General features: G+C 43.4%; 1 protein-coding gene across 4 annotated transcripts in view; it reads left to right on the top strand.

The window, feature by feature from the left end:
* mllt3 (MLLT3 super elongation complex subunit) overlaps nucleotides 1–24836 on the top strand; it is a 38918-nt gene extending 14082 nt beyond the window's left edge. Inside the window, exons 3-14 of one of the 4 annotated variants that reach the window (XM_068713703.1) lie at nucleotides 3381–3463; nucleotides 4246–4389; nucleotides 6857–6895; nucleotides 7393–7521; nucleotides 10635–11213; nucleotides 18436–18505; nucleotides 18723–18776; nucleotides 19465–19603; nucleotides 20055–20151; nucleotides 20241–20309; nucleotides 20893–20964; nucleotides 22678–24836. In XM_068713703.1, the coding sequence (XP_068569804.1) occupies nucleotides 3381–3463; nucleotides 4246–4389; nucleotides 6857–6895; nucleotides 7393–7521; nucleotides 10635–11213; nucleotides 18436–18505; nucleotides 18723–18776; nucleotides 19465–19603; nucleotides 20055–20151; nucleotides 20241–20309; nucleotides 20893–20964; nucleotides 22678–22809 (1607 nt within the window). In that variant the 3' untranslated portion in view covers nucleotides 22810–24836. Of the gene's footprint in view, nucleotides 1–3380; nucleotides 3464–4245; nucleotides 4390–6856; nucleotides 6896–7392; nucleotides 7522–10634; nucleotides 11214–18435; nucleotides 18506–18722; nucleotides 18777–19464; nucleotides 19604–20054; nucleotides 20152–20240; nucleotides 20310–20877; nucleotides 20965–22677 lie in introns of all 4 variants that reach the window. The other 3 variants (XM_068713702.1, XM_068713705.1, XM_068713704.1) reach the window with 3 other exon arrangements.
* The last annotated feature ends 1919 nt before the right edge of the window (nucleotides 24837–26755 follow it).

Below are 26755 nucleotides of genomic sequence, written 5' to 3'. Positions count from 1 at the left end.
GGTGCCAGCCCGTCAAAGGATATGATATGATATGAAGCAGCCAAGCTAAGTACTTAATTCCGTGACAGTAGAGTGATGACAGAAAATGAGAAAGTTGTGAACTACATCTACAAAGGTCCCTGGTTGGACATGAACCGGGAGTCTGTTTATGGTGGGAACCTAAACCACCAGGTCACACCAGGGTGCCTGTATTTTTACAGCTTATAACAGATATGTCGGCTAATAAGTAACCAGAAATGTCAGCACAGAGATGCCCTACATCTGTTTGAGGTCAGTGAGAAACAGTGTCTCCACTGCAGTTTGTCCATCAGGGAGTGCTTACAAGATCATTAGTGAACAGTGAAATGTCCCGCTCAGCACACAGCTTGGTCACAACTCTTTGTTTACCAAATTTAAGGATATTTAAGGTAGCTGCAATGAGACTATCTCAGCCTGACATCACGTTCAGCCGGCTATCCGTGCAAATAAGAAACGTAGACCAACACGTGTACGGAGTTTATGTGCTCCAGGGTGAATGTTTCCTTCCATTATGGGGCTGTTGGGCTCGTCTCCCTCTCCACCTCAGTTTGTATGAAGGGGTGGTGGTGAATGGGCTCTTTTAGCCGGCTGTAATTGAACCTGACCCACTTGCACAATTAACTCTAACCCATAATATTTGCTCAGCGGTATTGGGTTTTGGATGGCTCGGCCCCAGCGGTGAGGTCGACCTCAGCGTAGCCATCAATCACCGCTGGGGGCGGGGCTCCAACGTGACCCAAGGGAGCACAGTGGTGATTGGATTGCTGCTGAAGCTAAAGATGACTCAAGGAATTTTCAGGTTCTCCCGCATCACCGAGAGCCAAGTTGTCCGTTTAATAACGTTTTTCCTCTGAGACTTCCATTGTATTCCTTGTTCGTTCTCCAGTAATATTCTGAGTCCACTTTAGGAAGGAGTGTGGCACCAAATACCTTTTGACAGAAGATGCTTGGTCAAATTCTTCAAAATACAGTGAAAGCGATAAAAGACTCATTTGATGGTCATCAGTTGTTGCTCCAATGGTGCACTGCAGGCATCAGATTTGATATATCTCTCCAATATACAGAGTTTACAGAGCAGCATGTAGTCGAGTCTCTGTCTCAAACAGTTCCACACTCTGGACGATCATGTCCAGGCCTTTTAGCTGCAGCTTTCCTCCAGGGGAATGCGTGCTTTCACCGGGCTCAGACACTTATTGCGGCGCGTCGAGACACGTTATTCACATCAACATATATTTGTAATCGATGTTTTCAAAGTCGAGAGGGAATTTTGTCTGCCAGCAATAGTTGTGTATTGTGGTTAGAGCTGAAATGATTAGTCGACTAATCTTTCAGTGTATCGACTAGATGACCTCACGTAAAAACAATTGTGGGGATGAATGAATGTGACTTTTTCAGTCCCGATACTGATAGCAATACCTGGTCTTGGGTATATTACATAATGAAGATTAAATGGTAGTGGATGGTTATCTTTTCAACATTTTATCATTCCTTCTTATTCGTTCTGTACTTTATCAATACTCTTTTGGGTTCTTTTTCATGACTGAATAATTACTAGTTTCTAAAGCAGCAACAGGAATGTTTACAGCAGCTAAGTGACTACAGTCAAGAGGGAAGTCTAGAAAGAATGAAGAACAGAGACATCAGTCAGTATCAGTCCTTTCTCTTGTCCTCTGTCCTGTCCTCTAGTTCTCTCTCCTCTTGTCCTATGTCCTCTTGTCCTCTCTCCTCCTGTCCTCCATCCTCTTATCCTCTCTCCTCTTGTCCTCTAGTCTTCTGTCCTCTTGTCCTCTCTCCTCCGTCCTCTTATCCTCTCTCCTCTTGTCCTCTAGTCCTCTGTCCTCTTGTCCTCTCTCCTCCTGTCCTCCATCCTCTTATCCTCTCTCCTCTTGTCCTCTAGTCTTCTGTCCTCTTGTCCTCTCTCCTCCGTCCTCTTATCCTCTCTCCTCTTGTCCTCTAGTCCTCTGTCCTCTTGTCCTCTCTCCTCCTGTCCTCTGTCCTCTTATCCTCTGTCCTCTAGTCCTCTGTCCTCTTGTCCTCTAGTCTTCTGTCTCTTGTCCTCTCTCCTCTAGTCCTCTGTCCTCTTGTCCTCTCTCCTCCTGTCCTCTGTCCTCCCCCTCTGCTGATTCTCTGCCTGCAGGTACTGCAGGCAGAGAGAGGAGGAGCTGCTTTGTCTCAGCCAGCAGAGATGTTAACAATAATTCTAAGATTTGTGGCAAACTGAACTAACCAGTTAGACTAGACGGCGTGATGATAAATGACACTATGTGGTAAAAGTTCAAAAGTAGCCATATAAGAAACACTAGTTGGAGCCTTTAATGATTCAGCACAGGCGCCTGTTTAACTGCAGGTTTCAGTAGCCATCACTAGTTGCAGACCTGATTGCCGCTGTCATTAATCACTTGTTTTATGTGGTGATGTTGATGAGTGTTATCAGTCCATAAAATGAGGACTCCAGGAGTCTTAACTGAGACGTGTTCTCATAGGCTTCTCTTCCTGGATACAGTAGTGCAATAGTAATGGGCTGAGTATGTTTTGAAGGTGCAATGCCAATGTTGTTATGCATCTCAAAATACGATATTCAAAGAGTGTCAAGGCTCAGCCGGAATCATGTTCATGTTTCCCTCTGGTTGCTACAGACGTCTTAAAGAAGCTTCACTCATGCTTTGCATCAGAGTGGCGTTATCAGAAGAAGCAAAGCTGAGACCTGTTTTCATCTGTTCTCCCAGTAAACACACTCAGGGCTCTGCATACATGCACTTAATTGGTACTTCTCTGCAGAGTCCACAGGGAGAGAGGTTGACACACACACACACACACACACCTTCAGGGAAGAACACCTGAGCTCTTGTAGTTTGTTTGTCTTTAAAGGCCCATGAGGATGAGGGGGGAGTCTTCATCTTGTCACCAGCGAGGTGGATTCACAAGCTTTAAGGACCCAGGTCCTAATTTAAACCCTCGCTGTAGCATCGATATCAGCAGAGACAATGGAGATGGGAGCTAATGAGGTCTCATGAGAGTGGAGACGCAGGTTTGGTGGCTCAGTTCATTAAGCGACGTGACTTTCAGAAGCAAAGACGCATATATTTTAATACAAGTAACCGATTTCTGTAAGAAAATGTGATCATTCTAATAATGGTGAGGACTGTGTGTTCTGTCCCCCAGCAACCACTAACACACACACACACACACACACACACACATACATACACTGCACCGCTGCTGTGCAACAGTGTTTGAATGGAGGCAGCTGCTTTGCATTTTCTAGAACTAAAATGATTTAAAGCTGTCCCTCTGTTTTGTGAGTCGCCTTGTGTTGAAGGTCCCTGGCCTCTCTTTAACAGCAACTCTCTCTTTCATTTCAGTGTGCAAGGATCCTCCATACAAAGTGGAGGAGTGTGGATACGCAGGCTTCATCTTGCCTATTGAAGTTTACTTCAAAAATAAGGTACATTTTAACAATTTTAAGTTTCAACACTGGATTCATTTCAAGTCTTGATGGTGGAATGCTCTTCTTCCTGCCTTAATGAGGGAAGATGTTGGCTTTTCTGTTTTTGTTTTGTCATTTTAAGTTGAACAAATGGGGAAAGAGCTAGAAGTGACAATTGACTTGGAAAGGGCAATATGAGGATATGTTCTGTGAAATCATATCGGTGTCAATCGTATTATTTCCACGTTGATTTTATCATCAGTGCCGTTCCTGTAAAAAGCTGCCTGATCAGAACAGGCTGAATGTTTGGCCTGTGGTGTCGCTGCTTCCTGAAGCGCTCATACAAACAACCTCAGCTTCATTGACTCCTCAGCAGCTCACCTGCCGTGACATAGCAACACACAGGGGACACCGAATGGTGGACAATCAAAGTGGACTTCACTTCAAAGTTCTGCATTTAATATATATTTTCTTCCAGCATGATAACGATTCTAAATGTCTTTTAGGATTTGTTTGAAAAGGTGCATAAGGTTGTGACATGACATGCATCTCAATGTGCAAGTCAGTTCATGAAGTGGTATGTTTACATTGTGTGCTGCAGGTTTGCGACACAACTTAAAAATGTCTAATAAGGCATTTCTAAACTTTTTGTCGACCCATCATTCTGGAGAACCAGAACGACTTTGTAGTTTGGACGGTGCAGCACAGTGGCGTTGATGCAAGAACATAATGTTGGTTAAGTCCTGATGGTGACCGTTCTCCTCTTTTCCCTCTCTGGGTGGACCACCACTTCTCCTCAGGAAGAACCGAAGAAAGTCCGCTTTGATTACGACCTGTTCCTCCACCTGGAGGGCCACCCGCCTGTCAATCATCTCCGCTGTGAGAAGCTCACCTTCAACAACCCAACAGAGGAGTTTCGCAGGAAGCTGCTGAAAGCTGGAGGGGTAGGTCACTTGAGTGACACTTCTTAATGCAATACTGCAACTTGTACTGCAGCCCGCCCAGGAGGAACAACTTTCATCTCTTTTTTTTTTTTTTTTTTTTTTTCAGGGAAAGTCAATGGAGTTCAGTTCTTTCAGAAACACTCATGCACACACGCATTCAGTGTCACATGAACACAGTTCCACACGACCTGCCTTACTTCAGCCAGAGTAGATCTGTTTTTGAACATCATTAAAGAATAAAGCTGATAATAGAAAAAGCTCAAACCAACAATGTAGGGCTGAGTCAATGATTGGAGTCCCAGTCAAAAGACATGTTTCCAGTGACAGCATGACAGGCTGTACACTTACTAACCCAGTTTAAAAATGACCTAACCACAGGTGATGATAACAGGGCCAAATACAGTACACCAGTTTTCACCTTTGTGGGTATCAATGTTGCAAACAGGACATTTGTCAATGAAGGTGGTCAGGTGACAGCCTGACTAGATTACACGTTTTGTTTTGTTTGATGTGTGAAAAAGGACCTCTGCCCTTTCTTCTTAAATGTTTCTAAGATTTTATTTTGTGAATGTGTTTGCATGCTTTTAGATTCCAAATATTCCAGTGGACTAATAAGCCGTCCGTAAAGCCAGTACATGAATGACACGATCATGTTTCTCTGTGTAAGGAGTGCTGTTACAGACCTGTTAAAGCTGCTCCTTGTTTACCTCCAGCACGGCACACAGCTGTTCACAAGAGAAGTGTGACTGTGCATGCCAAATGTCATTCTGTTACAGTAAATGAGGTGTAACCTAGCCACACCTCTTATCGGCTCTGCTCTGAAGAGGCTTTATCGTTTGTTCACTGAGCCTTTTGTGTATTTCATCATCATCATCTGATTTCAGAACTGTTCTGCAATATGCAGATTGTTGAATCACACAGATACCTTTATGCTTTAGTATTGTTTTAGGAAAAAGCTCTCTATAGTTGTAGGTTTACCATTAGTTGCATCCAGGAATGTCCTGATTTTAACAGTCTGTGCTGGAAAAAAAATAGAAGCAGCTAACTGTGTGTTAAATCTGCATTTTTTTTCAACCCCGCTGCCGTTACATTCCATTAATTTAGCTGACGCTTTTATGCAAAGCCAATCATGCAAGTGCGTCAACTTCAGCGAACATGCTGAGCTGCTTTAAATGCTACATTTAGAAACGATGAGAGATGGAGAACGGGTTCTTTTATGGGACAATGTGCAGTGTGAACACATGAGTGTACTCCACAGTGGTGGAAAGAACTCCCCATTGACATCAGGACAGCAAACAGTTTAGATTGTGTTGAGTAGGAGCCGGGGCTCAGTGGTAATGGGCCAGTAGCAGAGCGTACTGGACAGGCTGGTTTGACAATGTCACTGATGCCCTGGGCCACAGCAGCACAGTAGGCAAGTCGGTCGGTCAGTCGAAGATTTGTGCTGTCAGCTGTCTTTCAGACCGGGGGAAAGTATCATCAGCACAACTGTAGTAGAAAAAGCCATGTGAGCGAATGACAGAGGAGGGGACTCAGAGCGTTTGTTCAAACACAGATTCTCTCCCTGTAAGTGTCCTTGAGGTAGGATGTGAAAAGGGAGAGTGCAGAGTCTGACACTGCCAGTTCTTGAGGGTGGAGAGGAGGATCTGGTAGTTCATCATGTCAAAACACTGCTGAAAGGTGTAGCAGGATGACGGAGGAGGAGGAGGAGACTGCTCTTGCACCTGGGGAGTTCCTCTGTGACGGCGAGGAGGGCCGTCTCAGTGGAATGACCCACTTTGAAACCGGACAGGTGGGGGTCAAGAAGGTTGTTCTGGTGGAGATATGAAGAAAAGAGGAAAATCAGGACATTCAAGTGTTTAAAAAGACAGACTGGTCTGTAAATCTTAACATCAGCAAGTTTTGACTGAAGGTTCCTTTGACCAAAGGATGTTTCACGTTCACACATTTTCACTTGCATATGGAGGGGAAAGCTGTCAGTGTGGTCAAGGACATCAGTGGTACAACCCTAGCAGGCTGAGCTGGATAAAACAAACCAGAGTGCAGTACAGAAATGATCCATCAGACATTAATGTAGCTGATACCCATCCATTGAAATCTGCCCTCATATGATCCTTAGGATGGGCTCAGGACATCCCTAGCTGCTTCCTCAGCGTTGGGTTTAGTCTGTTGGTTCCCTGCCAGAGGACCCCTGTAGTCTGGAGGTTTAATGACTGGAGCTAAGTGCTCTTTATTTACTTTGGCCTGCACCCCCTTCTCAGCCTCATAAAGGACTTTAGTGCTGACATTGACCATATCGAAACTCACATTCTCTATCGTGTCTCACCACTGAGAACATCCCTTTGAACAATTTCACCTTGTTCCACTGTTTTGGATATTAATAATGTAATGAGTATTTGGCTTAGCTAAAAATCTTTTGTATTTTAGAGAATAAACTGTAAACTTGTGTTGTTCTCTCTTTTAACAGCAACGAGATCCTCACAAACGAAGTTCAGAAGACTCAAAAGTAAGATTTCCACTATGCTTTGGGGCTCATGAATGAAACGGGCTTCTTTAAAGATGATTCACAACTTGGACAATTCTAGAAAGTGGCTACAAATGACCAATGGCCCTGACTCCAGCTCAATTCTTACACAGTTTGGTATCAACTCTTTTCTTATCTCACTGTCGGGAAGGAGGCGATTATGCATATGGCCCTCATTTTGAACCATTCCTTTTAGATTTGAAGTGCAGCGCCATATAGCAGACATTCCATGAATGCCTATAGAATACAAAAGGAACTGGTTTAAGTCTTTGCTACTGCCTCTCAATACACCAATCTGATCTAAGAATAAGTCAATACCAAGATGTCAGCTTTCAATACTCAAATCCTTTTGGATCTCGTCAAGAGTCAAGAACTCTTAAGTTCCATACCCAGTCCAACTTTTCAACTTTCAAACTGTACCCCAACGACAAATCTTTGAATGCTCTGATGATTTGGGTTTGCTGCTGTTCCTCTGGCAGGTGATGGTAATGCAGGAGGGCTCCACCTCCCTGTTCACCCAGCACCTGAAGCTGCCTACGCTTCCCAACAGCTCGCTGACATCCACCTTCTCTGATCCAAAGAAGAGCAAAAGCTTCCATGGCTCAAAGGTCAGTGTTGTTTCCAGGTCCTCTGCTGGAGCTAGACAACCTTCTCCTCTGCCTCGGCTCTCAACCCCACCCAGCTCTCAAACGTTTCACCCCTTCATAGGATCCAGGCCCTGATCCCCCACACATTGGGCAGGTTCAAAGACCTCTAAGATATTTAAACTCCGGTATTTCAAAGAGATCCAACTTTTGCTGAAGCAAACTTTATGTTGGCCGCCGCTCAGCACTGACTCAGAGACATGATGTGAATCTTTGACAACCTGAGGGTTAGACAATGCCCATATGTTGCTCCAATGTCCTTTCAAAATATCTTATGTTTTAGACAATAATATACAAAATTAGTAAAGAGAATCAATGGGGAAGAGAGAAGGCTTACATGATGGGCCTACAGGTGAGATATGGGACATCTCGTGCACCACTAGATCATGTATGTCAATAAGCCAGCACGTTGTTTCCATTATGTTATTTTTAGTCCCTTTAAATAGTGTCATTTAAGAGCCAGGTTAGGAGAGGCCCATTTCACATGGAAACAGTTTCCAGTCTAAACACAGAGTGTGTGATGAATTACTTGTGGAGCAGGAGGTCACACACACACACACACACACACACACACTCGCTCTCTCTCCCGCTCCATCATACGTTGAGAATTATTGAGCTACTGTGAGAACACATTAGATATTTTTGTAATAAATCATAACTATTTGACAAAAAGTCCTAAATACTTAAGTTTTCCCTCATTATTTATTCAAGTTAATTATTTTACTTCTACATGTTATGTTACATACAGTAGCTCAAAAGCTGGGCAGAAAAACAGACAAAAACAAAAACAGTCAAAGTTTTTTCCAAAAGGATAATAAGTTTTGTAGTATGATTTTATAATATGAATACATTTCTCTTTATTGTGATTGTAGGTGCTGTTTTATTTCATTTTACAAGACGTTCTGATAATTGTGTGTGTGTGTGTGTGTGTGTGTGTGTGTGTGTGTGTGTGTGTGTGTGTGTGTGTGTGTGTGTGTGTGAAAGAAAACCCTTTCACTATTTCAATAGACTGATGTTATAATGGTGGAAGTAGTACTTCGATCTCTACTAATGTAAAAGTATCAATACTGCAGGCTAAAATACTCTGTTACAAGTAAAAGTCCTGCATTCAAAATTGTACGCAAGTAAAAGTACAAAAGTATTACTATCAACATATACTTAAAGAACTAAAAGTAAAAGTACTCATTATAAAGAATAATATCAGTTATATGTATTGTAATATACAATATGTCGTATGTAATGTGTTCGACACTTTAGTGTTGCAGCTGGTAAAGGTGGGGCTCATTTACATAATTGTATATACTGCTGGGTAGCTTAAGCTATAATAATATATCATAATGTAAATAAGGTGCCAGAGTGCATAAAATACACATCAAAAATATTTGTTTATCAAAAATGTTAAATAATCAAATGCACACACAGGGTTCAACGTTGATCATTCTTTTTCACTAGCATATATATATATATATATATCTATATATATATAGATATATAGATATATATATATAGATATATATATATATATATATCTATATATATAGATATATATATATATATAGATATAGATATATATATATATATATATATATATATATATATAGATATATAATATAAAATACAAATGGTGAAGATTTCATAGATATTGCTGTATTGTGGAGTAATAAATGTTACTACTGCTTTTCTTAATAGTGAAATCATAATATAATTAGAAATGGTGAATGACTTGATCCAGACCTCTTGTTCACTTGAAAAGAATGCATTCCTAGAAAGTAAAAAATAATGCAGTAACTGTAATTTTGATGTGCTTTCTGTTCTGACGGCATTATTATTATTATTATTATTATTATCATTATCATTATAACCCCTTCAGTGATTTACATGAACGTGGGTCACCTGCTAACCTGCCAATGTCACGGTGCTGAAAGGTCTGTTAATAAGTGCCACTTTAGCGATCTCTTCAATGTTGATGGCAGCAGAGGCACTAAAGCAGTTTAATGTTGAGGGAGATGGGTTCACTGCAGCGGAGGAGTCCGCTGGAGTTCAGAAATGAGCCGACAGCTTTACACCCTGAGGTCCCGGGGTCACCGGCAGATACACAAAATAAAGGTTTCAGAGGTAGTTGGCCCACGTTGTGACACACCCCCGTCGTCTAGACTGCTTTAATGGCTTTACTGCATTGATGAAATATTGACAAGGGGGCTGGAGGTGAGGCCCGGGGACAAATGGCCCCCGCCGTTAGAAGGAATGCATTTCCTCCTTTCTCCACATTGCCCTTCGCTCCACTTTTAAGAGTGCGCATGTGGCTGCTGAAAAGGCCCCCTCACCCCACTGAACAGCACTTTTCAAAAGAAGTACTGAGTTTGCTCTTTAAGCCCATAGATGGGGACTAAGAAGACCCTTTTGAATTTATTTTTTTAAGAATAGAGCTCTTTTCACAGACGGTAATACCAAACTGCAGGGTGGCATGCGTGCTCTCTCTTGTATAAGAGGCAGAAGATTAATCTTCGTTTGACCTTGCTGCCTGGTTTTTGCTCACTTTGTTGTTTGGTACCATACTTTAGAAGTACTACATGTAGTCCAACGTCAACACAAAACAAAGAGCAAGAGGACAACATTATCAGGAGTCATGTTTCTCCTGAATGCTGAGATTTAAACCCCAAATGTTTTTCATATTCAGGGTTATTCAGTTATTTTTAGTGGCACTTATATCAGTTATTATCACAGCAATACAAGCCCATACCGTCCTCAGACAACAGTATTTCTCGATGGCTAATTATGTGCTTGCTCTTTTATGTTTGCCCACTGACCTAAAGTGGGATTTCCCTCTTCCCCGCTCCATAATCCTCTGCGCTGAAGTTTATTCTTCTGTAGCTTAGATGGTTCTGTGTAATTCTGCTCTAACACCCTAAATGTTGGGTAGAATTCCTTGTGTTTTTTTCAGATCTGACTGAACTTGCCATCATGCAATTCGTTCGTCATGATTTGGACCACGAAATCTAAACCTGTTGAGCCTTTTGTTCTGTAGGATGGGTTCGTACAATGAAGGATCTTTCTCACGTGTTGGCTTTGATTCACAGGACGGGCCCAAAGGAAGCGGTATCACCCTTCTCACCACCGCCACAACCAACAGCACCAACAGCAGCAGTTTCTCCAAACTCCACAAGCCCTCCAAGGACCACAAAGACAAGCCTCCAAAAGATTTGAAAGAGCCCAAAAGTGCCTTCAGAGACTCCGGCTGGGAACCCAGCAAAGCCCCCAAAGAACCTTCCAGGAAACCCAAAGAGAACCAGCCACTTAGCGATATCAATCCTAAGATGGGCTTCAAGGAACCCAAGTCTTTGTCCAAGGAGCATCGGACTGAGGGGACGACCCACGGGTCAGCGCTAAACAAGCGTCTCTCCACCCCCGACGGGGACGATCACGTGACCAAAAAGCGTAAAAAGGGATTTGTGGATCCAGCAGGGAAGCAGACGTCTGGGTCAGACGCTCAACATTTGGATAAGAATCTCTTGAAGGATAGATCGCAAATGCGAACGAGTAAACTGCGTCCAGAAGGTGACGAGGCAGACCGCAGGAAGGGGTTGACAATGCCGCCATTCCAGGAACTGGTGGACCCCAATGACTCGGATATGGAGGACCAGTCCAACAAATCAGATGTAAGTAGAACGTCTTTCTAATTGTTATCAAAACCAAGAGTGTAAGAGTTCTTGAGAGTACATTGGACTCATTGATTTGAGCTTTCAGGCCATTTTATGGAAAAAGTAGTGAAAGGAGGGGTTGTGGACAGCGGTCCAGGTCCAAGGCTTTGAAGGGGATGGTTTGTTGGTGGTTAGTCCTTCCTTGGCGTGGAAGCGCTATAAAATGAAATGACCAAGAGAGAGAGAAGCTCCTGTAATAGGGGTCCGGTGGACTACAGGGGGCTGGGCAGGGGAAGAAAGGGTGGCCGTCATTAACTACTTCAGCTGCATTCATCTGGGTGGCCAAACAGGAAGTCGACAAAACTGAAGTAAGAATGTTAAAAGATGCAGTTTTGTTGCCCTGTTAACAGCAAATGACAGATTTGTACACTTAAAGTGTGTTTCGTAAAGGAAGCAATTGCATATGGATGTGGAATGTGCTCAAGTATTCCTCTCCAGCTCCACATCAAGAGCACGATTAGAAACCTTCACGTCTACAGTGGCTGCTTTCATGAATAGGCTGACATTTAACTGGGTTGCCTGGTCCACGGACATTTGGTGGAGAACCTCCCCATAAAGACGGGCTGTTTTAAAGCCCAATAGTCGACAAGAAAGATTTATGGTTTTACAACACCTGAGGAGAAAGGGGAGACGCGGCAGTGAATAGCCCAGAGTTCCCCTTTAATCCTTTTAGCTTTTGAGAGAAGAAAAAAAGGCCGAGCGTTTGTTGGAGAAAGGTCTAAATCCCCGTGCTTTGAGCACTTTTCTTTTATGCGATGGTGTTTTCATTTCTATTCTCTAAAGCTTGTATAAAGCGTGGGTCTTTGTGTATCTTTCTCCTTAGGGGCAGCTTGTTTAGCCAGGGGAGTTATTACTTAGCACAAGCAGAACCCGTGTTTTTGTCTGCGCCGTATGTAAATGCCTTTAAAGTTTTCCCATACTGAGGCTGGGGGTCGGCCGGTTGTAAAGGGGATGTGGGTTGACAAATGCCAGGTGTTTGATCCTCCCCAGGCCAGCGACTCCGGTGGGCGAGCGCCGGGGCCGACAGAGCGCCGCTCTCATTTCTCATGTGACCACTTGTTTGATCTCAGTGTTTTCCTCCGAGCACCGGGCCAGAAACGGCAGAAGGGAGGAAATGTGGAGTAGGTGGTGGCATGAAGGGAGAGCAGGCTGGAGCGGTAGCACCGAGAACCTGTTGAGCACACTGGATGTGGGTATAGGAGGAGGGATCTGTCACCTGCACCTCTTCACAGATACATGCTTTGTAGATGGCTTAAAGTATTTTTATCAGACTCATGGTAGTTCAAGAATGATCGGTTAATATTTGTCGCAAAATGTTTGGTTGATGAGGAGTTTGATATCTGACACTCATCTTTGATATCTTTCACTTACAGTACATATACCTATATGAATACAGCATTTCAGCTATAACATGGACAATAAACAATTTAAAAGATTAATAAATACAGTTACAGTTATATGGCCTTAGCTTACACTGAAAAGGTCTGGCTTTAAAGTCACAGTAAGCCGTTGGGTTTCTCTGGGTGTGGGCTCACTGGAGTGCCAGAGAATGCTCCGTCAGGTTGAGGAAAGTACAGCACATGTTTCAGCAACAATGACCTAACAGCTGAGAAAACCGTGAAGGGGTTAACCGCAGCAAAGCCTGAAAATGAGCTCGTACATTTGTGTCGCCAACCACGACATGAGTTGGCTGTGTTTGAATGAATCGACGGTGTCGAACTGAAATCGTTTTGTTTGGACGGCCCCTGCTGAATCGGACCAGCGCACCAAATGCTCTCGCTCAGTTTGGTGTCGTTTGCTGGCATTTCTTGTTGGCCATCCTAACTGTGCCAAGAGTTAAGAGAAGAGGCCAGATCAATGCCAGCCAACTCCCGGCTAAAGACTATTTATTGTCTTTGAGGAGGGCAGCTTCGGCGGCTTTGAGCAAAGCCGGACAAAAGCCCTTAAAAGGAGCGGTGGTTAGATTTATGGCCCTCTGAAGAAGCTGTCCCATAAACCAACAGACCAGCTGTGTGGTGTTTGTTGGCGGGAGGTGACGGCCATTGAAGTCGCTCTGCCTTTTGTCCTCGCGTCTCTCTTTTTCTCTCATGTTTCTTCTGGGAGTCGCTTCTCGCCACAACAAGTACGTTTTAAAGTCCCGTTAGAGCGACGCGTTTTAAACCCACGCCTCCGGTTGTGAGTGGGTCACAAATATGATCCCACTTACTCTGGGGAATTCTACATGTTAAGAGACCGTTTCTACCGTGGTACCTGCTAGCTGTCACATCCAACAGCCTCATCCTCACTTTGAAGAGCTTTGGCATCTGCTTTGCAGCTCTGCTACATTTTACAATCTGGATGTTTTAACTGGACAGAATTAAAAACACAACACTAGAACTGTTAGAGGTGTTTATACCGGTACTACTCTACTTGGCGGTGAAACATTCTGATGGTAACAATACTGCTGACAATTTCTCTTACCGTGAATATAGACGTTCTCACAAGTCCTTTATTTCCAGCCTGAGGCAGAAGAACCACAGCAGCACCAGAACACCAGAGTCCTGGTCTGCCAAGAGGAAGCTCATGCTGATGTTCTTCTTTGTTGTGATCTTGTGGAGGTGCAGACAGACAGGCGGGTGGTGCTAGTGACTAGCCCAACATAATTGTGCCACAGTCCATTGTGTTCTATGGTTCTACCTGTTGTAACTATTAACACCCATCAGGTGTTTTATTTTGTGAAGGTTTGACACATTATGAATAAAGTGAGTTCTAGTGATTGACGGTCGACAGTCCTAAAAATCAGAACATGAAAACATGAAGAATAGAATCTCAGAGCCAGCTGTCTTAACTTTACCTTTAAATGGACGACCTGCTTTACTTTACTCTGTTTTAGAGTTTTTGATGTTGGTTCATTTTAATAGAATCCATTGGTGCAACATCATTTTACTGTATTTGACCTAATAATGATTTAAATTGATATCATGTCAATAACGTGGCGAGTACTGTGATTGTTACTGTGTTGTAGTACGTCGTACGACTGTCTATGTTCTGTTTCTGGTGAGTGATGTCAGCAGCTGTGGAAGCCACCAGTAGAACACGTCTTATTGGTTTTCTGACTGATGGCCCAAAGCAGCTTCCTCTCCGTTTGCTCCGCTGTGTGCGTTTTGATCATGTTGTTCATTTCTCCATTCAGTCTGTGTCATGCACCATGTAGCGCCTTGTTGTGTCCTTATTTCTGTCAGACGCTGACAGCTCAGTTTCAGAGCGCTGACACTATCTCCTCCTGGAGGTGAACGTCTTCCTCTCCCCGAATACTGATGAGGCCTGTACTTCTTTGTTTGTCTCACACTTACAAGCAGCATTTATCTTCTCTATCTATTCATCCGTCAATTGTTTTCTCAATTAACTGATTAGTTATTTGATCGATAACATGTAAACAAATGATAACCAGTCCAAAACCCAAAGAAGTTGTGTTTACTATCAAAGAGGACTAAGAAAACCTGAAAATATTCACATTAAAACTTTAGGACACATTAGGACTATTTGTTGCAGCTGTACTTCATTGTTTCCTTTTTAAGTATTAGTTGTAGTCAGAAATGCAGTATTAAAATGTTGGTCACTGTTGCATTGGTTGAAGTCCTTCTTGTTAAATGCCGTCACATCTGATCCACTAATCCGGACCCACCGATCCTGAAAGTACCTGAAACTTTTAAACATGTAGCGTCTCCTCCTGATGCGTCCCCACAGAGGCATGTAGAAACACGGCAAACAGGCAAATACAGAAATGCTGCCTCTGGTGATAATTCAATATAATTTACTGGCTTTCAATGTAATCATATGTATTATTATTGAGATATGTAATAAGTTGATAATAATAAGCATAAACTAACTCAGATTTCTCAGAAACTCTGATTAAAATCAGTTAAACCTGCATTTGTGTGCATGCACGTAAACATCGTTTATAATATATAATTCACACGGGAGGAAACAAAAATAGGCTTTAGCATGTGGTTATTGCATATAAACTATTAATGTATTGAATAACCAGAAAACATGCTGTATCGTTATGTTATATATATATATATATATATATATATATATATATATATATATATATATATCCTTATCTAGATATCAAATGACTTATATTGTGATGGAAGATATTTTTGTTTTTTGCACCGTTGGCTCTTGGATGAATGCTTACGATCTGGCAGCTTGTTGCTTCGTTTGTATCGAGGACCCCACAAAGGTCCTTAACTCAGCAAAATGAGACCATCCAGGCAGAGGACAGAGACACCACCACACACCTCTAGTGGATCACCAGTGAAGACTGGGACGGATTATTTCTGAATCAGTCTTTGCATTGTTTTTTTTCTCATTCTAACTTTTTTAAAAGATGGGAAAGTGCGAGAGGAGTTCAACCAATCAGGGGCAGAGAATCAATGCTGGCTGTGTTTCATTTCATGTGCACACGTGTCGGCTAGTGTGAGCTCATTGTTCCACTGAGCATGCTTGTTGTAATTTACGAGCTGCCCGCACATCTAAAGGTCTGTTTGAAGTGGAGGGAGAGCAACACATGACTGTCTCAAAGTGATAAGAGCTGGCCCGTGTCAGACAGACCACACATCTGCTCACTTTAAAGCTCATGTTGTCTCTCGAGGCTCGAAACATCCACTCTGTCTTTGCTTCCTTTACTGTGGATGGAAATACATTTAATATGCAAGAAAAGGATCAAAACTACAGAAACTATATCTCCGCTCATTGACCAAAGGAAATGCACCGTTACATATAAGTGATAAGGAAAGTCGTATGTATAGTGTTTTTCTGGTTGAAACACACGTTTCATGTTTTATTTCCTCGTGTCATCAGCTTCAGAGACTTGCTGAGGTTGTTAAAGAAAATGTGTGCTAATATGAGATGATGTGATTCTCGTCATGAGATAAGTTTACATGGACAGGGGTCAGGGGTTATGGGGTCAGATCAGTCTCAATAATTGCAAATGCACACAGAAAGATTCACAAATGCACGCAGAATGATTCACAAATATATTTCTGCATTTGTATGTATTTGTGTGTGGATTTTTTCTATTTGTTTGTGGATCTCTCCACATTTGTTTGTGGGTTTTTTGAGACTCCCCTGCTGTGGCCGGATTAACAAATGCGTTTTTTTCAACATAGACCTATCTGTAGCCAATCAGATGTCAGCCTCATTTTCAACCAATCACATGAGCGCAGCTCCCCCCTCCCCTTCCCACGAGGCTGCCAGCTGTGTTCACACCAAACGCAGCGCGAATTATTCGCGCAACGAGATTACATACAAAGGCTATGCACAGACCCGATGACACTGGAGTGGCACGACGCGTTTGGTGCGCCGCGTTTGGCGCGACATTCCTCCTGTCATCACTGACTTCTGCCGTTGTTGAATCAGGAAATACATTCTGTATCCGTCTGTGTTCACCCAGAGCTCTACGCAGGGACAAGCGGTCAGGGTGTGATGATGAAATGTAAAAAACAAATAATGCTAAAATAAATATTAATATTTCTCTACTGATCTGTGCTATAAATGTTTCTGTATGATTCCAATCATTTCAAGCATTTTAATAATCAAAATTGCTGAATTAGCGCATGTCCTGCGATGAGCTGTTCCTCACCTCAGACTGTGAATCCTCACTAACTGAGTTGAGAGCGTACCTTTTGCTGTCTCATTCCTGCACACACTGTAATATTTGTAGACACTATTACTATATGTACTTTCTTTACATAGGATAGGTAATGTATTTCACGTCTGTGTAGAACATATTTAGTCCTGCTGATCTGACATTAAACCGCAGTGAAAAAGCACAGAGGGGCAAACACAAATGGTCCCCGGCGAGACCGGCAGCGCGAATGACGCGATTAAATTCTTTTTTTTTAATTACCAAAAAAATCCATATCATAGTCAGAATGTGTATCATGATATATGCTGTTTATTAAGTGTGTCCAAAAAAGAAACAGTGGTATATTAGTGTATACTATGTCATAAAAACGTGGTAAATATTAGTAGAACCAAACGTTTACTTAAACACAACCAGATTTCAACAAGTAGTAGTTGTGTTGGGACCTCCAAGCAGCCAGAGGCAGCAGGAACCCGACCCCAGGACTCTCACGCGTTGTGTGGTAGACCTGCCGAAAAGCTGACATGATGACTGTTTGAGTGCAGTCACATGCATGATGGTCAATGCAGTGAGCCGTTTTGAGTTTCAGCAGTGTTTGTGTGTGGTTTGCTGCATGTTTATGGCACATCATTTAGACTCCGTGATTTATGATGCTTGATTGGAGATCTGAGGCTCGAGCACTGAAACCGGCCCGGCTCTTTTCAGATGAGGTCAGGAGCACAGCAACAGAGTGTGGATCTGTTGGCTGTCGGCTTCGGGCCCTGAAACGCCAAGATGGCTTCAAACTACGAGTGCTGACAAAGACAGACTTATGTGCCACCTCAGCACTTGTTGAAGGCAGCACTTAAACCCGCCTCAAAGACTACAGCGGACCAGGGATGCACCGGTCTGACTTCCTCGGTCCGGGTACAGAGCAGTACCGGGAGTTTGGGAATCCGACGATACCGAGTACCAATCAAATGCTGGGTGCTTTAAGCCACTTTCACTTTCCTAGCCATACAAACTTTGGTTCATTGTGAAACTATGGTGGGACAAAGTAGACTCTGGTGGGTCGCCACAGCCGAGGTGATTATTGACTGAAATCATGTCTTTCAAACTCCATATCCAAAGTTTGTTATGCTGGCTTTCTACAAAAACATGTGAAGTTTCCAACCCCAAGCTGGGATGACCCTGACGACATCAGCAGGCGTATTCCCTCCCACAGACCAGACCGCCATTGTGTCATCAATCGCCAAAGCTGTTGTGTAGCATGTTGTGAAACGTATAAACCGATGAATCCAGATCTGACGTGAGGCACACAAGACCCATGAATGCCTTGGCTGCTTTAGTCCTCTTTGAATGCGTTTCAGTCACACACTAATCAGCCGTGAGAACTTGGACTCCTGGTGGACAGAACGTGGAACGTTTCTTAATATATATCATAGCATGAAAGCGGTCAAAAGTCAACATTGCAAATATCTGCCAAACACTTGGATGCTGTTGTTCACAAACTGTGTTGATGAAATATCAGTCTGCTTCATCTCATGTGTTTTTATTTATCCCTCCCAGTCCGAACAGCCCAGTCCAGCCAGTTCCAGCTCCAGTTCAGGCTTTGCTCCGACACACCACAAACGGCAAGGTAACTATTTGGAACACGCATACGTTTTGGCTGATCTCTTGTTTATTGTCTCTTTCAGTCAGAAATGGTCTGTATAAAGGTCCAGTGTTGCTCTAGAAGTCATTTAGGACTGGAACTAGTGTAAGAGGGTCAGGTGAGTCTGCAATGTGGGACTTTTTCTACTTCTTTACTTGAGGGTGACCTCTGCTTGTGTGTTTGTAATTTTCTCTGGATGCAGTGGTGGACTTCATCATCAGGAAAAGGGTGGCTATTCCTGCCACCACCCACACAGGTAACCCTTCCTGTGAGGTCCCTCCCCCTTTCACATCTGCATGGAGAGTCTCTTTTCCAGCTTGTCTTCCAGTGCATGAAAACTCATGCATCTCTCTGCAGTCCCGTCAGCAGGGTTCTGTGTTATCTCATGGCTACGACACCACCCTCCAGAGCACCCATCACTGCTGACCCAGCAACATGTGCACACATGTCCTGCTGCTCTCTGTGATGTCATGGTCCTTTCATCGCCATGGACACATACCCACTGTAGTTCATTTTGACTTAATCCCACATGCACTGTCCTGCTGACAGAAATACTCACCAGAGCACCAGATGTGAATAAAAATCTGCCGTTGAAAATAGTCCCCAACAAATGCCTGATGTCCTGTTTGAGTATGTTTGCTTTTCATGAAATGAAAGTATGTATTTGTGGGCCACAGACAGACGGACTAACACATTATTGGTTTTGGTGTTTTTGTGGGATTTGCTGACAATAAGAAAGTTATTAAAAAAAAAAAAAAAAAAAAGCCTCATCCTTTCACAAGTAAAGAGTAAAAGCGTCCGTCGAGCTGCTGGGATCAGTTCTGCATCCACGAGCTCCACCGGACCGTCCCACCATCCCTCCTGCTCACATGACCCACGACCTCGTGCATGTTCTCACCCGGGCCTCGACATAATAATGAGAGACCTCTGTCACAATCACACAGTGCTGGGCCCGCTGCAGTCGGTCATGCAGGATCTGCACTCGGATGACAACGATGACGATTCGGAGGACGACGACGACAACGACATGGACTCCGACGCGGAGCGACCGGCGCACACGCATCTCACGCACCACCAGCGCAGGTTAGTGAGCCCGAGGATGGACCTCTGCAGCACAGCTGGTGAACACAGAGGAGCATTTAGCAGCTTAGAGAGACAGATATTCAGGAGTTGGTGGAGACCAAACTTGAGCTAAAAGAGAGTGAATATTCTACTTATATTCATCAGATGGACACCAACACGACTCCAAATGAATGCCAATGTTGCTTTGTGTCTGCTGGATGTTTAAATAGTCAATCTGATAATATGTCAGATGTTGTTTACTGCTAGCTCTGCTGCCACCGTGTGGTCAAAAACATCAGTCAATGCAGCTCAATGTAGCAAGGTTACCCAAAAACATTCAAATCAGTTTTTTTCTTATCTAGAAATTGAAATACACTATCACAATATAAAGTAGCAGAATTGGAAATGTGTGATGATGAACACGTGTAATGCATCTTTTGATGTTCCTTTCCTCCTGTGATGAACCACCCAGGGTCAGTTTGAGTGACGGCAGTGAGAGTGACAGCTCCTCGCCCTCACCCCCATCCCGCAATGAAGCCCCGCCCATACTAAAGACTGCTGCTAACCAGGTAACGTGACGCCATGTTATGTAATTCACCACAAGGGTGTCTGTCCGCCTCCCAGAGTGACTGTGACTGTTTACTTTGTCCTCTGTCAGATAGTGGAGGTGAAGAGTCCCACCAAGCAGAACAAGCAGGACAAGAACAGAAACATAGAGTGTGACAAGGTACAGCGGGCTTTTCCTCTTCTGTTTTCACACTTCTAGAATCACTTAATGCGTTTCGAGTTATCCTAGAGTGAATATTAGTCTCATGCTGTGTTTCCAAAGATCCCAAAGTCTGGGCTTTGATTAATTCACTCGGTGTCAACATCGTATGGGTTCAATGAAGAGCTGCAACCAGCTGACCGGGAGCATGTGAGATGGATGTGAGGGAATACAAGGGGACACTAATTAACGGTGAATAGGTGAAGAATTGCACCACTTGGACAGTGTAGTTAGCTAATCAGTGTAAGTATTGCAGCAGCTAACGGCTCTGCTCGGCAAATGCCATTTTACAAGATGTGGACTGATTCTGTGGTTCAGCACTGATGAATGTGCCCCTTCACTCAAGAGGCTTTTTTTGGGGGGGGCAAATGTGTTGTATAGCTGCTTGTGTTTCATTTAATATTTAAGAACTTAATTTATTAAAGAACAAGAATGTTTTTTTTGTAGTTCATCGATTGTTTGTATTTGTATATAACGAATGTAAGGCGTGAGCTGGGAGGAGTCTGGTGTGAAAGCTAACGACATGCAGCTGTGTGCTTCCCAGGCTTACCTGGACGAGCTGGTGGAGCTGCACAAGAGACTGATGACGCTACGAGAAGGTCACATCCTGCAACAGGTGCGTGTGCGTGTGCGTGTGTGTGTGTGTGTGTGTGTGTGTGTGTGGACCTGCTGATGAACTGCCTCTCACTGTGCCTCATCTAACTCCAGCATGTATTTACACAGTACACACTGTAACAGGGAGTCCTCCAGGATGTCCTGAGTCCACCAACAGCGTCGGAGAAACGCCGAATTTTGAACTTGAAACGGCTTCATCCAGCTGTTTTACCGCCTTTAATCAGCTGGTTCCTTTGTTTTGGATGAACACTGCAGGAGTGTTTTGTTATTGTTTTGATTGAGAGACCTCTAGTGGCAGAAAATGACATGTATGTACAGATATGTACGTTTAAACTTGTCTTCAGACCCAACCAAAGCTGACTCAAGTGACATCACTTGAGGACATTTATCAGAATCCCTCTGGAGACACTACTGCATTCACACACGCAGGAGAAAAGCCTGTGGATTTCTCATCGGGTCTGTGCATAGCCTGTGGATTTCTCCTCTCTGTGGATTTCTCCTCTCCTTCCAGTGCATTGTAGTGCATGTGAGTCCCCCACGGCCTCGTCACAGAGACATCACTACGTGTCGGTGCTACTAGTCCGGCTCTGAAAAATGATTAACTCCCAGGCTCTCCTGCACACTGGTGGGGACCACATATGGAACCGCAGAGAACGCTGTAATGCAGATGTGTTCGGACAGAGGGGCACGTCTTTGTTTGGGAGCTGTTTCCAGTCGAAACAAATTCTAAACAGCAATGAAAATAAGCAAACGGGCCAAGCTCAATGAGAGCGGTGACGCCTGAGTGTCTGACTTTGATCTGACCCGTCGTAAATAACGCCTCTAATTTTTCCCACATTTTTGAGAACTGTACCTCCACCAAGATATATGGGAGGATGTAATCCCCAGGACTCCCATTTCCACCAGCGGGTACCAAGCCTGAAAGCAATAACACCTGCACAACCTCTCTTTCTCTTTCTCCTTCTCCTTCTCCTTCTCTTTCTCTCTCTCTTTCTCCTTTTCCTTCTCCTCCTTCTCTCTCTCTTTCTCTCTCTCTCTCTCTCTCTCTCTCTCTCTCTCTCTCTCTCTCTCTCTCTCTCTCTCTCTTTCTCCTTTTCCATCTCCTCCTCTTTCTCTCTCTCTCTCTCTCTCTTTCTCCTTTTCCATCTCCTTTTCCATCTCTCTCTCTCTCTCTTACTCTCTCTCTTTCTTTCTCTCTCCCTCTCTCCCTCCCTCCATCTCACAAACATGTGAGACAGCCATCTTTGCAAAGGTGCACCATATTTTTCATGCTAGCCAATGAGAGCAGAATGGGCTTTTTTTTAGGGGGGCTTAAAGAGACAGGCGCTAAAACAGAGCGTTTCAGACGGACGGTGAATACAGGTACAGTATATTCAGACAGACAGTGTGAGAAAAATAAAGTGTTTTTTGAACATCAAAGCATGTAAACCTGTTCTAGTAGAAACCCAAAATACACGTATGAACCTGAAAATGAGCATGACATGTCCCCTTTAAGATGTCCTGGTAGCTTCATATTAAAGTCTACCACTGCTTTCACATTCCCTCCTTCTGCTTGTGATTTCTTCTGTTTATGTGGAGATGAAATGAACTGTTATGGTGGTAACTTACTGCAGTGAAAGAGGCTCACTGTTCAGTCTCAGACATTCTCTCTCTTTAATCAACCATAACCTGAAAACCGATAGAAATGGTACTCATTGTGTTGTGTGTTTTCCAGATTGTGAACCTCATTGAAGAGACCGGACACTTCCACATCACAAACACTACTTTTGACTTCGACCTTTGCTCCTTGGACAGAAGTACGGTGAGGAAGCTCCAGAGTTACCTGGACACCTCGGGGCTGTCCTGAGGCTCTGAGCAGCTGGCTGCTGGATCTCTGTCTCCATGTAGACTTTTTTTGATTTTTCTTGAATGAACTCCAACTTTGGATGCAATGCAAAAGCCCCACCGTGGCTGGGTCCGGTTTGCTGTGTGTCCGGCCTGCCGGTTCGGACTGGGCCCTCTGAGTGAAGAGGTGGTCCAGCTGTAGGACCCGGAGCCAGGTGTTGTGGGTCATGAGCCCTGTGGATCAGGAGATCACCCAGAAAGCCTTCAAACTTCACTTGATTTCTTAGAGAAAAAAACAAAAAAGAAAGTGGTTGCTCTTAATGAATGTGCTTATTGTTACCATGTATGTTCCTTGATTTGTTGTTCATTGTGACAAATGCATGGTCAGCATTGCCTTACAACATTGTAAGTCTTATTTATTGACTTTAATTTGTGTGTGTGTGTGTGTGTGTGTGTGTGTGTGTGTGTGTGTGTGTGTGTGTGTGTGTGTGTGTAATTGAAATGGCAAAAAAGTAGAAAAAACGCAGAAATGGACTTTATTGAAGCACTTCACAGCAGGCATGTCTTTGGATCTGTGTGACAGTCGAGCATCACTGAAGACGCTCGATCTGACTTGAATGGAATGTCGCCTCTGAATCATTTCACTGGGATCAACAGCAGCAGGTGATGACTTCATATTGCAATCTGTTAAAGGAGCAGCCTTGCAGAAAGCACTCCTGTCTAGTGAGGTCGAGCTGGAGTCAGCGAAGGGGCGTGGTTTGGATAACGACAAGCTTTTTTCAAAATAACACGGGACGCGGTCTGTGTCGGGTACCATCCAGAAGAGGGCTGCGTTTCTGGGCCCGTTGGTTTGTGGACCGCCGTTTTGAAGCCTCCAGTTCTGTGATTTCGCCGTCGCCATCTTGGATTACGGCCATCGCCATGTTGGGGTTTTTATTTTTCAACCACTGGACAGAAGTTACCATATTTGGAACGTGGAGGAGTGACGTAGAGACGCCGTATACGGCTCTGGTAGCAGCAGAGACCTGTCAATCACAGTAAGCCCCGCCCTAAAGCATACCCTGTTCTGCTAAAGTACTTCTTTTTGCAACCAGAGGAGTCGGTAGAGAGAATGCAGGTTTTAAGACAATAGAAGTGTAACCCCATAACATGTAGGTTTGATTCTTACTACAGACAAAGATCCAATTGGAATCCCTGTATAAGTCAATCGTCTGGGCTCACGTGTTCCATTTGTCACTCTGTCGTACACAAACAGTGCTGTTCACTTTCACGCCTCCTCACACCCGGGTCGAGTCTCCGCTGACTACTTAAAGCTCTTCTGTGTAGAATTCTATGTTGTCTCCTCGCCTGCATTAGAATACAAAACAACACTGGTTGTAACAAAAGGATCTGACCGACTGCAAACGGAAACATTTAAAGGGAGCATCATGACATAAAGTTCTACACATGTTGCCTTTAAATCCCCACATTTTGGTTTTGTCCTACAGAAAGCTCTTGTACATGACAGACTCATTTCCACACTAACATTTCCACAGGCCAAAAAGCTTAAATGACAGAAATTGGCTTTCCAGCTGTAAGGATTGGAGCACATCATCTCACACAGGTGGTTTATTAATTCCCATATTTTGACTAAATAAAGAGCGACCTGCTCATCGGCTGCAACTTAAAGACCGCTTTGTTTGGCTCATCATTAACGGATCCAGTTGGTTGAGGACTCTAATGTTTATTAAGTCATCAATATTCCATCGGGGGACATGTGTTCGTAGAACAGACCCAGCCCTTCATGAGGCTTCTGTGTTCTGCATTTCTGAAACGTGTGAAATATTTTTGGTACATTTTAACAGAAGAGAAGGCCGGTAAGCTGACAGGTACTGTTACGGGTGTAAGAGGAGAAAATCAATCTTTTATTTATTTTGTGGGTGTTTGAGTTGTTAAGTGAAAGCTTGGTAACAGAAGCTGCTTTGGTCTGATGACCTGAGCTTCAGGACGGTAAACAGTGGAGGTTCTTTCTCACCCTGCGTTCTGTCTTATGGTTTCTTGTGTATTTTGAAGACATACAATAAACATTCTGTATGATGTACAGATGACTTATTAAAACACTTGGGGGTGAGCTTTTTTTGGCACAGGTTTTTATCCTGCTTTTCTTTTCAGAGGCTGTATATATTGTATCAAGGTACCTGCAGTACCGTGAATATCCTCTCTTTCTGCAGAAACCATCACATGAAATGTTCATATTGCAGGTTGTGCAGTTGCTTAAAACCTGAAAATACAGTGAGAACCGATCTAATTAAACCCACCAGGATCACAGCACAAAGAGGGAAAAGATCAGAACCTGTGGGATCAAAATGTGGATCTCCCATCTCTTGTGGATCACAAACACCTGTGCCGTGCATGTTCTTTTTCCGTCTGTCTGAGTGGGAAGTCTGGCGGTAGAGCAGTTGGAAGTCGTCCAGTTTCTCCTGTTCCTGTGGGCGAGGATGCTTTCTTCAGTCTCCGTGTCACAGATCTAACCAGGCCGGCGCTGGAACAACCTGTTCCTGGTGCCTGAAGGATGCATGTTAAAAACGTCTCTGCGGAGGAGTCGGTAGGTGTTCAGCAGGGTTCTTCTATATTTAGTCTTTCAAATCTGTGCTGTTCCACTTTAGTTCCATCCTGTGGATTTTATGCACAAAGTCATGCTTTCACTGGGTGAACATCTCCTCTTGAATATCAAAATGTAAAATTTCTCATGAGATGTTTAGGTTTTAATTGACCCTATGACCTGTCCTCCAGCATCCCCCTCAGGGTCATAACCTTCAAGAACTGTGTTTTGACTTTCTGTGTTTCTCAAGAAGGTGAATCTTAATTGCATTCATGTTGCAGTGCAGTTGAAGACTGGATAGAAATACTTCTGTGAGAAATGAGGAAACAAGAGCGTCAGAGAGAAGTTTTAGACCCTGTTCACTCCCTCACCTCCACACGTGAGCATTCGCAGCAGGAAGTGGCGGTAATTGTTGTCTGTAATATTTCACAACGTGTTCAATGAAATATTGATATTCACTGATTCGGTTGGTAGGAAATCTCTTGGACACAACAGGCCTTTAGATGAAGAGTTTACAGAGGTTTGCTGTCGCTGCTTCACCAAAGTGTTTTACCCAATTATATAAAAGCACAGACTTTAATTATAGAGTCACTTAAAAAGAATCCAATGAGACTCATAAACAGTACAAAACACATTAACATAAGACCTGAGCAAATATTAAAAACCTGCTAAAAACTACACTTGTGCTTTCATGTTAACGTCTTTTCACCGTCTCACAATCTGACATGATCTGCTCTTTCACACTACCTCACAGTTAAACTATATAATATATATATATATATATATATATATATACATAGTATAATATAATAATGTGCTCGTTATACCGTTCAGGTAGCTGTTTGTCACCTTGTCGTCCTGCTGCTCTCATGTTGCCGTCTTCTCTGACTTTTTATATGCAATCAGAAGAGTGAGATCTGCATTTGCTTTTATCAAACATCCAACACCATAGCGCTACTTTATGTACCTGAGCCACCGTCTGCCACCAATCTCAGCACGCAAACTATTTCACAATCAATAGTGTTTTTGGGGAACAACACAGTATCAAAAAACATGATATTGCGATACCCCAGTGGATCAGCTTTTTTCCCTTTACTCCGATATTGTTCATGGCGACCTCGGTTTCAATCTTCTATCAAAGAAATACTACAACAACTACAAGCAAATGGGGACAACAGTAGGCTCCTTGGCAAGTAGCCAATCAGATTGCAGCGGAGCAACAGGAAATCAGCTCCACTTGGCATCAAATTTGTGCCAAAGAGTTTTTTTAACAATGAGGGATGACGTTATTTTAAATCAAAAGGTCTCTGTAACTCAAGACCATTACAAATGCCTGATAGGACAGAAGGAGGACATTTTGGACAGATTTGGATGCAAACTACTACAG

This window comes from Cebidichthys violaceus, unplaced genomic scaffold (assembly GCF_023349555.1).
Source record: "Cebidichthys violaceus isolate CVI_PGR_0920_01 unplaced genomic scaffold, fCebVio1.0.p SCAF_19, whole genome shotgun sequence".
Taxonomy (NCBI): domain Eukaryota; kingdom Metazoa; phylum Chordata; class Actinopteri; order Perciformes; family Stichaeidae; genus Cebidichthys; species Cebidichthys violaceus.
The sequence above is the reverse complement of the archived record's forward strand: the minus strand, read 5'-3'. Positions and strand labels throughout refer to the sequence as shown.